Source organism: Rhinoderma darwinii, chromosome 12, assembly GCF_050947455.1.
Source record: "Rhinoderma darwinii isolate aRhiDar2 chromosome 12, aRhiDar2.hap1, whole genome shotgun sequence".
NCBI lineage: Eukaryota > Metazoa > Chordata > Amphibia > Anura > Rhinodermatidae > Rhinoderma > Rhinoderma darwinii.
The window spans coordinates 68,440,259-68,456,458 of NC_134698.1; the positions used below are offsets into that span (position 1 = coordinate 68,440,259).

A 16,200-nucleotide genomic window follows, 5' to 3' on the forward strand; every position below is an offset into this window, starting at 1 on the left:
AGAGTGGAAGCCGCTGCAAGACGCCTTTGGCATTGCTTATTTTTTATTAGAATATGTTAAAATCCAACATTTCTGTTGGGGTACAGTAGGATTGCCTCCAAACACATTAGATTATTGGTGGGATCAGCCGACCTATATCTATTGTGTGTGGAAACCTCAATGCATTCGATGCAATTTTGACACTTTTTTTTTTTCCTTGCATTTTTGGGTAAAAAATACAGGAAATGCAGTACAAAAAGCACGCTGAAAATGATGACAAAACCGCATCGAAACCTGTGTGTGTGTGTATATATATATATATATATATATATATATATGTGTGTGTGTGTGTGTATATATATATGTGTGTGTGTGTGTGTGTGTGTGTGTGTGTGTGTGTGTATATATATATGTGTGTGTGTGTGTGTGTGTGTGTGTGTGTATATATATATATATGTGTGTGTGTGTGTGTGTGTGTGTGTGTGTGTGTGTATATATATTAGTATTTATGATAATTCTGTGTAAGTAAATTGCTTGATGGATGGAAGGATTCACAGTTGGGGTAATTTGAGGAGTTTTTTTTAATGTATTTTTTTTATTTTACACTAATTGCCTTAAATAAGAGACACATGAGCCCCGGTGTAAAATCTCAGCTGGTGTCCCATTAACTCCCCCCGTCATGACCCCATCCTTATTTCAAATTATCCATGCTTGTCAAGAATAGACACTGAATATTACATATGGTGTACAGTAATGGGGGATGGTAGTTACACAGCGTTCCTTTCACTGCCGCTATCAATGCTGGACAAGACGGCACTTCTGAACTTGTCTAGAACTACAAATAATCAGACAGAACAAAAAGATCAAGGATTTCCTCGGTAGATTATCAATACTGTTGTGTTTAAAATGTTTTTTAAAAATGTTTGCCCCTCCCAAAAAATAAATAAATAAATAAAAATATTTCATTGCCTATGACCATTGTCTTCATACCTATGGCCAGTGATAATCTGCTGTCATTTCACGCTTGGGTGAAAAGAGATCTATAAGTGCGTTTGCCATATGGGCGCACATGCAGGTGTAGTCCACACAAAAACTGGATGAGAATCTGCGCCTAAATCATCATCAAATCCTCAACGTGTGAACATAGCCTTATTTTACCTCAGGCCATGTTCTTCTATGTGATCCACCATACCGCAACCTGTTGGCAACTGTAAAATATACTTGGCTTTGGTCTGGGATGTGTCACCACCATGGACCTAGCCTGGCATCCTGTAAGGACAATGCAGTTCACAGTGCAGCCTGAATCTTATTTCCTCCTCCATCCTGTGGTGTCTAACAAAACAGGACTACAGGCTTTCTTTTTCATGGAACTTCCCCAAACTCATTGCTTTACGTGTTCTATGTTTGGCTTCTTTACGCCCAGAAGACATGACCTTCTAAATGTCACTTTCAACCCCCCCTCCTCCCCCCGAGGACCCTTTAAATTGCGTGATATGGTGTAACATAAGCACGTTCCTGATAATGGTACCTTGTATTTACACAGTATACACCCCACATGATGATTGATACGTTACTTAACCCTTTGAGGACAGGGCCTATCGGACCTTCAGGACACTGATTTATTTTATTTTTTTTGTGTTTTTGCATAACCGCTTCCGAACCTAAGGTCCTTTGGTGCCGATCGGGGCAGTAGGAATTCATCATAGGATAGAATTACTCTTTATCGCAGTCATCTCCAACATGTGGCTCTCCAGAAGTCTGTGGCTGTCACTGGAGTGGTGTACGGGCTCAATAGAAAGTCTGTACGCCATTTGCTCGGCTTTCCGAGGAAAGCCGATGAAAAACTAAGCGGGACAGCGCTCACCCGAATGCTTCTGCCACTTTGTTTTAGTAATCGGTGGAGGTCTCAGCGCTCGGAGCCCCTCCGATCAAAACTTCTGACATGTCACTATGGCAAGTCAAACGTTTTTTAAAAGTGTAGTTACCCTTTAAGGCTGGCTTACACTAGCAGATGTCTGCCGATAACGAGTGGCAATCGACGCTCTAAATAGCCGGCGCTCGTTAACGGGCCCTGTTGCACGGGCTGATGTTTCACTATGGGGACGATCGATCGTTAATACGATCGTTCGGTGCTTATCAGTTTATATATTGTCAGCAGCCCCTGTTTACGCAGGAAGATCTGCTGCTGACAACAATGATTTTATATGTTTCATTAACTGTGATTAACCACCGTAAGAGCATTTGCTTGTTTGTTGGCTGATCGCTGCACTGTTTATGCTGGGGTTGACATAGACTTTTGTTAGGGCTCATTCACACTAACGTGAATCTTGTCCGTGTGACGGCTGTTAAAACAACGGCCACCACACGGACCTATGTATTTCAATGGGGCCATTCACACGACTGTTGTTTCAACGGAGCGTGTGAAGGCTCCGTGAAAAAATAGAACGTCCTATTTTCCTGTTTGTCACGTATCCCTCCATAGACTGTAGTCTGTGGGGGATCCGTGGCAACGCGTCTCGCACGGGGTGCACCTGGGATGTTTAAAACGGCAGCTTTTCATATCCGAGGTGGTCTACGTGCGTGTGAATTCAGCCTAATGTAGTGAGTGATTTAATCGCTTTCCATAGGAATGTATTGAGCAACTTGAGAACCTCTACACAATCGCTCCTGACAAGTGTGTAGCTCTGAAATCCCAACATTTAGCAATAAAAAAAAAAAAATCGCTAGCGAATAACTTGTCTGGAGCAATTTTGAAACTATTTTCAAGCTACTCAATGCACTGTGGACAGCGATTTTATCACAGCGATTATTATTTTTTTTTGTAGTGAGGTATAAAGTCCTAGCCTAATGCAATCCTATCCTAAATCGCTCACTAGGAAAAAAGTCTTCTCTAGCCCCAGCGTTACATGGGCCAATAATCTGGATTGTACGGCCGATTATTGGCCCGTGTAAATGGGCCTTTAGTTACTTACACATGGTTTCACTTTGTCCCTATTGCGGGGTGAATATGGAGCTGTAAACGCCATTGTTTGCATAGTCTTTCCTGTTCCATTGCCTTTCCCAGAGGTCACAGAAGGGAGGAAATCTGTAAACTCCTTAAATGTCTATCCTTCACATAGTTTTGTTTCTTTGTGAAATGTTATAAAACGATGATAATTATATGATTGTAACACTGATATAAAAATAATGTTACTGCAATCCTGCACAGCGGGAACCTTGTACTGAGGAATTCTTCTCCCTTTGGTTCATGAATTGGACTTTGGTTCTGGTTTATGAGTGTGTGGTAACCACTTCTGCTGATTACCTTTCATCTCATCTCATTTCGTCTAGTGACGGCCTTGAGGTTGAGGGGACCCCCGACTGCGCCAATTACACACTTATTTACTGACACATGATTGGAAAATGTTCAATGTTTGTTAAATCCTAATAACGGTTAGGCCTAATGCACACGACCGTAGTGATTTTGCAGTCCGCAAAACCACGGATCTGCTTCCTGTATTTGCGGACCACTTGTCCGCAAAAAAACCTTCCGCAGTGCATCAGTGTGTCATCCGTATTCACAGATCCGCAAAAAAGATGCTGGAATTGATGTTGCCAGTTTCCCAACCCCCTTAGTAGGTCACATAATCTGCAAATACAGAAAGTAAAATGACTTGTCCCGAGTTTTTGCGGCCTCCACACGGATCCGTGAACATCATGGTCGTGTGCATGGGGCCATATAAATGAATGGGTCCATGTGAAATCTGCAAAATTGCGAATGGCACACGGACAAAAAACAGGGTCGTGTGCATTACGCCCTAGTGTGCTAATGAATCCAACTTTTGTAGCTCATTTTATTGGTGCTCCATCATACACTATAAGCCAATTGTTCCCGCCATCATAAAATTTTACTACATCAGTATGGAATACATATATAGGCGTGCACCTCTAAATATGTTTTGTGCATCTTACTCCAGCAGGTTTTAGTGTAACGTAATCTGGGCCCATAAGACTTGAAGTCATTGTATGAGATTAGAAAAACAATTCTGCTTCTTCCGGAAACATTGACACCCTTCCAACTCTAGTGAATGGGGCTGCGATGCAATACCAAACACAGCCCATTGACAAGAGTGGCGCTATTTCTGGAAGCAAGCTGGCCATAGACATGTGATCATTGCCGGCCAAACACTTTGCTACCGCCATAAACGTGCCTGTTTGGATCCGAGGAACATGCATGTTATTTCATTAGCGGATGTGATAAGCGGCTGCCATGCACATTTGGACACTAATCTCTGTGGGGAAACACGGAATCTGAAGGTTTATAATCAAGCTGTGTTTCCCTTAATGGTTCACCGGTCTGCTTCCATAGGCATTATGTCGTCAACCGATTCTGTCAACATTTTCGGATTCCTTTCATAAGAAATTAGTAATGTCTGTGTGTGGCTGGTTACATAACATTGCGACTCATAGAAGCGTAGCGGATAAATTGGGCATTTTGAGGCTCTACCGCCTCATTCTCAGGTGGAATAAGTGGTTTTATCGAGCCACGCTGTGAATCTCTACTATTTTATATGGACAAAATATTGTATATAGCTTTATGTAGGTTGATTATTGACTTACCTCTGTATTGTGAATAGTTGGGGCACTGCACGATTTTCTCTTGTGTGGTACCAGAAGTGAGATTGCAAATAATGGAAGCATGAATCGTACAGCAATCCAGCACAAATAGTCTTTTTTTTTTTATTGCAATGCACAGTATATGCTCCATTTCTTTACATAGTGATCGCACTTTACACTGTTCATTCATTGTTACCAACATTAGCTTGAGCACTTTATGGCCATACATTGAAATATTGGGCAACGTGTTTTATTTATATATATATATATATATATATATATATATTTAATATGTTACTACTGCCTATAACTATATACAGCAACAACAGTAATGGATATTGAAGTTCCTCATTGATTGACATCAAGTCTGCTTACAATTTTTGTAGGTCATTTTTGTACATTTGCAACTTTCTGATGGTGGTTCAACTGGATCAGATTTACCTATATTCACAGTAGGCCTGTGCCCAAAGGTGGCCCTAGGTGAAGGGCATCTGATAATAGAAATTTACATATGAATACACGAAGTGATAACTATGTATGTGTGATAATTAGGGATTCGCAGTGTCACCCAGGTGGGACAATGGGAAGAGTTATCAGGTGCCCACTGCAATGTTCTGCTTTATTTTGTAAGAGAGAACAAACGTAAGGTGTGGCCTACTTAATGGGCGGAGTCCATGGCGCCAGACAATCGGTACCTACAGACTCCTGAGATGTAAATCCGGACTGTGGTTCAGACGTCACTCTCTAATATAACTCTTCTCTTCCAGACCCCTGTTTATACATTCCTCGATTTGCACATATGTTGGAGTTTGGAGATAAGAATCATGAAGTGTCCATGACAGCTTTGAGACTGGTCCAGAGGATGAAGAGGGACTGGATGCACACAGGACGGCGGCCATCTGGGCTTTGTGGTGCCGGTGAGAGTGAATTCATTAAAAAAATTTTCTTCACATTTTTCTATTTTTATTTTATTTTCCAATGGTAGTAAAGTTGGATACAGATGTTTTCTACAGTAATAATATGGCTAAGGCCTCATGCGCACACGGTATTACAGCTTCGGTTTGTATGGAGCCATAATAGAGCTGCATGGGCCCTATACTGTACCTCCACATGCCTCCAATTTCATACAGGCATAAAGTTGTTTTTTTCCGTCTCATTCTGTACAAATTAGAAAAAAAATGGTGGCATGCTGTATTGGACTTCCCTCGAAGAAGAATACCTCTATACATAAGGAGTTAGACAGAAGCTGTACCGTCAGTGCATGGAGGCTCTACCGTTAGTGCATATAGGCTGTACATCTCTGTACACTTGGGTCTGCCATGTACATGAGCCCTAATAATGACACCTCACAGCGAGATTCATATCTTCTATGTTACTGTCCTGATTGGATAACATCACATTTTTGGACTGTTCCACTAATGTTTAGACATGTTTTACATCTTTTATTTTTATTATTGATCATTATTTGATCCGGTAAGAATTGTGACATGTATTTGTTAATTTATTGGGCCATAAGGCATAGTTGAACATGTTGGTCTAGGTTCTGCATGTTTTTTTGTTTTTTTTTAAGTAAATCTTATTAGGCTATGTTCACACGGAGTATTTTGCAGGCAGAATTTCTGCCTCAAAATTCCGTTTGGAAGTTTGAGGCAGATTTTCCTCTCCCTGCACGTTTTTCGCCTGCGGCCATTGGGCGCTGCAGGCATAAAACGCAGCGAAATACGCTTTCTCTACCTCCCATTGAAGTCAATGGGAGATCAGAGGCGGAAACGCCCGAAGGTAGGGCATGTCGCTTCTTTCTCCCGCGAGCCGGTTTTACTGCTCGTGGGAGAAAACCGTCCCTGCCTCCCATTGAAATCGACGGGAGGCATTTTCGGGCCGTTTTTGGCGCGGTTTCCGCGTCAAAAAACTCGTCAAAATACTCCGTGTGAACATAGCCTTAGGGTCCCTGTTTTTTTTTGTGTTTTGTTTTTTTTGGGCTATAAAAATGAAGATCAATAATCGCCAGAATCCACAATCCTGACTGCATGCTGTGGTAGGTTGCCTTTGAAATTCAGTGAGACTGGGCTGCGCAGTGCATTCCCGTCCACATCATTACACTTGTCATTTTATCTTCACATTACAGCACTTTCTTCTAAGGAAAGCTTATTAAAGTTTAAGTCCTACAAGGGGGGGGGGGGAATGACCTTTCCAATATGACCTATTCATTGCAGATAATAGCCATGCCAAGGCCATTCAACAGGAACATTTCACTAGGAAATATCATTCTCATAAACGCCGCTTGCAGAAGAATGGTCCTTTTTTTTCAGCACTTTAATTGCCGCGCTAATATGAAATGCATCATTGGATACTGTGTGTTTTCTGTAAATGTGTTTTTCCTCCGTCGTCTAATCGCAAAGACCAAAAACGTTAGGAGTTCAGATGATTATGAATTGCACATTATTTATGATGTGTGCACTCCATCTGCTCACATTATAAACTATGATGACTTTGTAATTCTCCCAGAGTCCTTCACTCCTCATTGCTGCGTATTTGTTCTATAGAGGCAATTTTTTTTTTTTTTTGTGTGAGAGCTTGAAAGAATCCTAATGGGTCCTAATCTTTAAAATGTTAAACCATATAACAGGCCTTTGTGTGAACACTCGCTCTTAGTCACAAAAATGTGCCGCTCGCAGGATAATGTTCATAAAAGTACAGGCTCTGCAGTGCTGCTGTATGGAGCGTGATTATAATAAGGATAAAAGAAAACAGAATATATGTCATATAGACATTACTATCATGAAACGCATTACATTTCATTTATTTAAAGGGACTGAGCTGGTTTAGAAAAACAAGGTCTGCGCCCCCTCCCCTCCAAAAAGTGTCGTATTTGTCCATGGGCTGTGTCTGATATGGCAGCACAGTCACATTCTCGTCAATAGGGCTGAGCTGCAATACCAGACACCGCCCATAAACCAGAATGGTTCAGTTTCTGGAAAAATAAGAACACCTGGTACAACCACTTTAAGTTAAACTTAAATTCCCTTCTACGTAACCTGTCGAGTGTATGTCAGTTACATGTAGAGGACAGATGAAAGGGAGTATAAATGGAGAATCCGACTACACTGGGTTTGTTTGTAGTCAGTTACCATGGAGACATAGATCTGCATAGGAGCTGTAAACACAAAACAATAGCTTTTAAATTAATATTGTTTACAAAGTTTTCGTTCTAGATGCAACAGAACAATGAAAAAAAAAAATGTCCATAGCCTTTAAAGAAATTGAAATGAATGAACATGTGTCTCAACAGTGACAAATGAAATGTGATTTTTTTAGGTTTATTAATATTTTTTTATTATACAATAGTTTTCCCCTTTTAAGTGGAAAAGGTTTTGTGTGGGATCTCAAGAGTGGGCTAACCATGTAACACCTCTATAATTGGCCTATGCAGTTGCTTTAGAGTCCAGTTGTTATTATTCCAGAGAGTTCCCTAAACACCTGTAACTGCAACTGGTTGATGAGGACATTGGGCAGATTTATTATCGTTACCATCTTAAACTTACACAGCTTAAAACTAGACCAAGCAGGCAGTAGGTGCGCCAAAGTCATCTGTGTTGCAGGCTGTATGATCAATTTGGCAAATATTGTTAGACAACTTTCTCTTCCTTAGGCTGCTTCTTGGTTGGCTTACTTTAGACCGATGTTTTGGCCCAAAATTTTGGTGCAATTTTAGTGACTTTCGTGTGTTTTAAGCCACACCCCTTTTTCTATACACCTTTCAAAACAGTGAGGCACAAAAATTGTCTAAAACACATTAAATCTGGCACATACACAAGTTTTTTTTAGATGCAAATTGAGCCAGAATTCTGGCGCATTTCACGTAGTAAATCTGTCGTTTTGGCTGGGTCGCCGTGTAAGACCTGCTCCAGATTAATGCAGTACTGACAGCACCACCTTAGTTGGGGCAGTACATAAGCATGGCTGACGCACATCAATTTTCTAGAACTCCTTGTCCATTGTTTTTTTTTCCTCGGTGGAGGACGTTGATCTCTTATTGTGTGATGTGAGAGAGATGTCCTTTCCTTTGACCTTGTGAAGAATAAATCTGTTGTATAGTTAATGGTGTATATGTATGTTTTCACGGTTTGTGTGATTTGTGGGGTTGTGATTGTCAGTGTTGTATTGCAGAGCTTAATATAAGGCAGGGCTGTATTTATGATCCACTTTTTATATATTATCTTTAAATCACTCCTGTAAAACCATGCCGTATCGGCGCACAAAATGATATAGGCCGCTCTAGATTTCCTGAACGTTTTTCACCCCTGTAAGCTTCACTCCATTGGAGCAAATGAAAGGTTTACAGCAATTACCAGAGCTCACCAACTAATAGCGGAGTTTGTAAACCTGGGTTGAGACGAGTGTATGTGCATCTTGCTGCCTAGAATACCAATCAGCTGTTGTGAGTGCCTGCTGGCAATGCAGCGACATTCCTGTGCCTGGCGCAGACCACCTTGTCTTGTTTATTCACCTGTTTTGCTGACTTTGGCTTTCTTCTCCCTGCAGCTCTCTTGGTCGCATCCAGAATGCATGACTTTCGACGAACTATTAAAGAGGTCATCAGAGTTGTAAAAGTTTGTGAAACCACACTGAGAAAGAGGTGAGCGTGTAACGCATGAATCATTAACCTGCTGGTGTTTCTTAAAAATCATCTAACACATGATATAGACATGTTGGAAGGGTCTGTGGGTTTTTAAAGGGGTAGTCTCAAAAGAAAGAGGTCCTACTGCCGGCACCCCTCGCAAAAGAATCACTTTGCTATTTCACCTGCAGTGAAAATGTAGTATTGTATGGCTCGAGTCCATCCGAACAGGAGTCTGCTCTCTGTTCTGCCTCATAGAGAGGGGTCCTGAGCAGGGGACCCCTATCTATGATCATATGCCGTCAGGAGATTACCGGTTTAACCATTGTTAATTGCCAAAGAAGAAATGAAAAATACAATGATAGAATGATCTGACACTTTGGACATGATCAGGACCAGTTTTTGGTCTCTGGATGTAAAAACTACATGGACTAATGACTGCAAGCAGAGATCTTAAAAACTGTGAGAAACTAATTCACAGAGTATACTAGAAAGTTGCATAAGAGTAATATGCAAGATATGTATATAGATACTGCATGGAGAGAGGGAGATATTTGTATCTCACTAAAGGCTATGTAAACCTCAGGGGGCATTTTTTTTAAATTACTGTACATTTATTGATGAAAAACATATTTGCAATGGTCATGACAACCATCGGCACACAGTGATCGCGTAGCGGCTATGGGCTGACAGAGGGGGCCACTACACTTTAGGGCCAGTTCACACCATTTTTTTATGTGGAAACCGCTTCGGAAAAAGCACCACAAAACGTACGAAAATGCCTCCCATTGATTTCAATGGGAGGCGAAGGCGGTTTTTTCCCGCGAGCAGAAAAACCGTATCGCGGGAAAATGAAAGGGACTTGCCCTATCTTCGGGCGTTTACATCTCTGACCTCCCATTGACATCAATGGGAGGCAGTGAAAGTGTATTTCGCTGCATTTTTTGCCCGTGGCGCTCAATGGCCGCGAGCGAAAAACGCAGCAAACAGCGTGCAGGAAGATCAAAATCTGCCTCAAAATTCCAGACAGAATTTTGAGGCAGAATTTTCTGCATGCAAAAAACTCAGTGTGAACATACCCTTAGAACGGCTTTGATGCTGCGGTCGCTGAAGTTTTTAAATGGCCGGGATCGGCGTAATCTCCGGTCCCGGCTGTTGCAGCGAGGTGTTGGCTGACATTTGCGGAGTATGGAGAGGCCACTCTATAATCCCCCTGGGGGCTGTGACATACAATTACGTAACAATAGACAGAGGCTATTACACAGGCATGAGAAAGATATGGGAGCAGAGTTTTAAATACATGTAAATTAGAAAACTGCATGATTTCCTATTCTTTAAATTAAATAAAATAAACCTAAATCGGACAATATCTTTTAATTAAAGAGGCAGCCGCACTAATAATGTAAGTTATGCTGCTGTTTTGGATGGGGGATTAATTCCAGTGCTACGGTATTTTAAAGATCAAGGTTTGCCTGAACTAGGTCTCCTTGCTAGCGGCAGGATTCTGTCACTTACTATAGAAAGGATGTAGTGCTAGTAGAGTAAAAAAAATGTAATGCGGGAGACTAAATTAATTTTTAAATTGCAATTGAATATGAAGGAATCTTCCAGTAGAAATGTCAGACGTGTAATTAGAACGATCTCCAATTCTTTATAAATCTAGCAGTTTTTCAGAGGATGTGATATTTCCTTACACTTGAGCTCGAAATTATTGAAGAATTGCTGCAGTTACACGGATACGTCAGACTTTGCGTTTTCAGCAGCGTCCAATATAAAATATATGTGAATAAGATTCTATATCGAATTTCTCAAACCAGCTTCTTGTCATTTATACTCTGCACAACTGTGCTCCATCCCCCAATCGTCATCCTCCACTGGTCCATGGTAGTCAACTACACAGTAATGACATGATGGATGCTTAGTGTATTATTGTATAAGAAGCGGTAGCCTGAGATGCTCCCTACACTGTGCGATCGATGATCCCTACACGCCTGTAAGAAGAATTTAGCGCAGTATAAGTGAATGATATCACTCGCCAGCATTGAATCTGCATCTAACCAATTGTGGGCCTGTGTGATCATCGCATGACCAGGACAGATTTTTATCCCCAGAAGTCCATAATGAAGGTTCCTTTTTAATGACAGCAATCAGAGATCTTGAAAACCAAGACTAATTGATACAAAAGTGTTTTGGAAAAAGATCTTTTCTTTTCTGGCACCGTGTTACCCCTTTTAATAATAATGAATAATGCAGATGTTAATAATACTGGTGATTGTAGCAGAACCGTAAGATCATCCTAATCATCCGACAAACAGCCAAAGTGTTTCATGTCACTGACAGAAGGCTGGGACGTAGCAGATGAGCTTCCCTTGATGCGTTCTTCAGTGGGGTGTCCTCTGCAGGATCACGCTGTTATTTTTTTTCATGTGCGTTCCCATGCTGTGCGGCAAAAAGGGCACATTTTAAAGCCTTTGAATCTTTCTAAAATGAAAGATTAAAAATGAAATGTAACAACTTGGAAGTCTTCCATCAGCCGGCTCCCTGCAGAGGTTCGTTTTGAAATGACGGCAGATGTGGACCGGTGCCTAAATGCACTTGTGGTGTCACCTGATCTCTGGGGGTTGTGTAAGTGCTCCGCCATCCAGCTCTGCTTTATGTCCTGTTGATTCTATATGCCGTGATTAAGGCAGCCGACCGTTCTTAATACAAAAGGAATTGGAGAAGAAATTGCAGCAGTGTCGATTATAAAAACAAGGCCATTTACTCGTTGTATTCAACCTGTTTGATTATGAAATTGTACCAAAGATCTGCGCCTATAGTGAAGGAATGGGGAATGTTTATTCCTACATTGCGGTTTAAATGTTTATACCAGTCAGTCACGTTCTCATCTTCTGAAGCGACAGCTTGATTCCCTGTGACGGAAGGTAAACGAGTGAACTGAATCTTTTATGCCAGGAAAGCGGAAGACGACGATGAAGATATTACTGTATTTACTGTGCCGCTCCACAAAGCGTGATTGTCAGTTTTAAAATGATCCCGCATCGCTTCCATCCTCGAGGTTTACAGTTATTAAAGGGAGAAGGAGGAGGAAGATGAGGAGTTACTGTTTTCTTCAATGACTCGTGTTGAATTGAGTTTGTCAGGTCAAAGAATATAATAAAAATATAGATCTGCTTGAGATTTTTTATCTTGTGACGTGGATGGTTCGTTTGCAATTTTCTGAGAACGCAGAATATCTCTGTTCTGTTTAATAAGGAAAGCATGCCCCTTCTTGCGCTGTGGATGCCCCTGTTGAATACATAAAATGTAGCGGTCAATTTATCAGCTAAGACCACATTTTTTATATTTTATGATTTTTTTAAATATTTTTTATGTTTTTTTTTTTTTTACATTTTATTTTTCTCATTTAAGGTTTTAGATTTTCATATTGCAAAGTTTCAAACCATTAAAATGGATCCCTAGGACAGAATAGGCCATCAACGTTTCATTAGTGGGGGTCCGGCCTACCGGAAACTTGCCATTGAGCACAGTAAAGGAGCAGTGGCACTCCTGCGAGCAGCGAGAACCCTTTATTGTTTGCACAGTGGCATTTCCGAGCAAGTAACTGTGCCCGGTATTATGGATCGTCCCATTCACTTGAATAAATGTGCCTCTCCTGCGTTCTCCGGTCTCTTTATTGGAGGTCTGACCCCCCACCAACCAAACATTGATGGGCCATCAGTGTTCATGTCCCAGAGAGCCCCTTTTAAAAAAATCTGCTGCACAATGATGGAATGAATCACAATATAACAAGTTATATGTATCACGGCATTAAAGTCTTAGGCTATAGGCCATGGACCCCCTTTGGGGCTTTTTTTTCTTTCCCTTTTATTGCATGTATGTTATAGGTTAAAAATAATATTTCAGAACCATTTTCGTTCTACAGCCTGCATGTTTTCCAATACATAGTAGGCAGCAGAATGACGTTCACTGTGAAATCTGTTAGTCAGGCTATCTGATGATCCGATCTCTGGCAGCTCCTGTGATCTCCTGAATTATGATCAAATCAATGTATACCAGCCAGTTGATCAATAGAACTTATTACGCAGCGCCAGATCTGTCCTACAACGGATACAAATGGCGCCTGACAGACCCCATTGATTTACACCATAGTCGCGGTGTCCGGAATTTTGACATGAAAAATATATTTTTTGTCAAATCAGGCGGCAGTTTGACCAAAGCCTTATAAATTTAATGTGACCATCTAATTATTTTAACCTCTCCACAAAAGTATTTTCCGTGCCGGTTTCAAATATCGAATGGGTGCTGCTATTTTTAGTACATTAACACTGGTCAGTCGTCACAAAGTACAGAAAATTATAACGCCTGAGAATGTTTATTGAGCGGAGATGGGCTGATGGCAAAAACCCGCATTTTATGCTTGATTTTTTTTAAACCGTTTTTGCGTGTTGGGCAAAACAGATATGTGCCAGGCTTTCTTTATAGGGTACCTTGTTTATATTCACTTTTTTGACATGTCATAGAGACATATCAGAAGTATATGTTGGTGGTGGTGCCGGTGCAGAGATAGTCACCGATTGCTAGAACGACGGGGCAGAAGTGCTGTTTCCTTTCGCCATTTTTTGACACCCCTCAGAGCTACTTGGCCGGGCCAGCGTCCAACTGAAAAGGGTTTCCGAATAATGTGCAGACGAGATCGGCCAAGTTAATTTCTAATTGGATAGGGTTAGAGCCAATGGTTCCAAGATTTCCTCGTATATCGGCCTATAGTTATGTTTTGCTTGTGTGTTATTATTTTCTTATAATGCTGAACATTTTGTAGGTTAACAGAATTTGAAGACACACCAACGAGTCAATTGACAATAGATGAATTTATGAAAATAGATTTGGAAAAGGAATGTGATCCTCCTTCCTACGTTGCAGGTCAGAGGAAGGTCCGGATACAGCAGGTAAATAATTTTATCTGTATCATGTATTGACGCTTCTATTGCCAACCCACCTTTTAGGGTGCCTGTACACATCAGATGTTTAGCAGTAGTGTGCAATAGGGCCAAGAACCGTGCAGCGAAACCGCGCAAATTGAAACCTTTGCATTGTGAAACTGGCAATTCACGGTATACCTACGTGCACACTACTGCCGCAATGCCCTCTAGGTGTATTGGCACTTTTATATGCAGACAAGTGGAACCTTCTGCTGAATAATTAAACTTTACTAACTCCATATACAAGTTCAACGTCTGCAAAAAATTAAGAGCAAAATTCAGAGTTCAGTTTAATGAAGAGTTGAGTCTTCAGACCAGGTTCACACATACATGTAGTTGTGCAGTAGGGAGCTGTAAAAACCACTGCATCTAAAAAAAACATAAATGTAATACGTTCTAATTTAGTATATACATGTCTAGAAAATGGCATGATGTGCTCTGAGTAACATATAGCCACTATGATCGTTTACCCAGAATGCCAATAGGCATGTGATTCTATCATTACAAGATTTTTCGCTCATGCTAAGCTCAAATTCCCCTGTGGTCCTTGACATCCATCACTGCTAGATGTGCAAACTGTGGAGTACAAGAAGTTCATTGTGGGAAGATCTATCAAAAATGGTGCAAAGGAAAGATTGAGCAGTGACCCATGGCAACCAATGAGCAAACCTCCACTTTTCTCTGGCACTAGTTTTGATAAATATCCCCCATTTGTAGCGAGATGTAAAAGTGCCTGCAAGGATGAGCCAGCTCACATTTAGTTGTACTGAATCAGACTCCTCTTTACATCGGGGAAGAATCCCTTTATGTATTTGTAATACTTTACCCTTTTGCAAGACACTAATTATTTATTTTAAACTCAAATATGACATCTTTTAAAGTGTCCCTCCAATTCTGATCTCCCTCTCGATCTGACAGTGGGCATGGAGATGGGCGCTGGGCAACCATACGACGCCCGAAGAGTATCTTACATGGGTCCTATTAATTAGAAGTTGCCCTGACAGCTGTACTGCCCCGCATGCACTTGCAGATTTCCATGCCCAGTATCAGATGGGGCGGGAGATCAGAATTGGAGGGACACTTGAAGTACAACTAATTTCACTATGTTGATTCCACTCTATAGAACAGCAGTACAAACTAACGACTGTCTAATATTTATCATTTCAGCTCGAACAAGAATTGGCAAAAAAACTGGACGATGTGGAAGGTAATGTTCATTATTATCATTGTTTCATGAAACAGCCTTGTTTATCTGCTTGTTCTTAAAGAGAACCTGCCACATGGAACATGATGTCCTGTGTGTTGGCAGCATCTTATAGAGCAAGAGGAGCTGAGCAGATTACTATATAGTTTTGTTGGTAAAGATTCAGTATAACTTTTATTTTAAAGGAACCTGTCATCCACATTATGCTGCCTTCACTGATGGCAGTATAATGTAGTGACAGACACGATTTCAGCCGTCTGTCACTTATATGCAAATTACCCCTTTTCTGAGAACTTACATTCACAGCCCATGCAGTGGCGCCATAGATGAGTCCGGCGTATTCATGAGCTGCCGCTAGCTCCTCCCACTTCTGGTTGTCAGAAGTCTCCCTATTACTGTACATAGGGAGTAGGACCGCCCACTGGACTCCTAAGCCCAGAATGAGCTGACCTCAATAGAACACAAATTATACTTGATTTTTTTTTTTGCACAAAATTATATATCAATCTGCTCATGAATTCATTGAAAAACTAGCAGGAGTTCTAAACGGTCTGTTCACACGCCATAGGTTTGTTGCAGATATTTCTTGCAGAAAATCAGTTCCTTACATTTCAATGGCGTTGTTTCTCCAGCAGGCACATCGATTAATCTGAATCGGGCTTATAGATATCCGAGAGTTGCAGATATTTCTGCAACAAATCTGTTGCATGTAAATTTACCCATATCGTATGGCTCCCACAGCAGAAGATAGATGGCCAATATTAAAGAATTGCAGCTCATACACAAAGATTGCAATTATCGAAAGCAAATGTAGTTTATAT

The 16,200-nt window shown here is 41.0% G+C and overlaps 2 protein-coding genes across 4 annotated transcripts in view; one reads left to right on the forward strand and one right to left on the reverse strand.

The window, feature by feature from the left end:
- Positions 1-16,200, forward strand: part of BRF1 (BRF1 general transcription factor IIIB subunit) — a 212,668-nt gene that overhangs the window by 100,706 nt on the left and 95,762 nt on the right. For all 3 annotated transcript variants that reach the window (XM_075843797.1, XM_075843798.1, XM_075843796.1), the window contains exons 6-9: positions 5,343-5,492; positions 9,118-9,211; positions 14,016-14,142; positions 15,343-15,382. In XM_075843797.1, the coding sequence (XP_075699912.1) occupies positions 5,343-5,492; positions 9,118-9,211; positions 14,016-14,142; positions 15,343-15,382 (411 nt within the window). The remainder of the gene's footprint in view (positions 1-5,342; positions 5,493-9,117; positions 9,212-14,015; positions 14,143-15,342; positions 15,383-16,200) is intronic.
- Positions 1-16,200, reverse strand: part of BTBD6 (BTB domain containing 6) — a 552,040-nt gene that overhangs the window by 9,523 nt on the left and 526,317 nt on the right. The gene's annotated exons all lie outside the window — the stretch shown is intronic.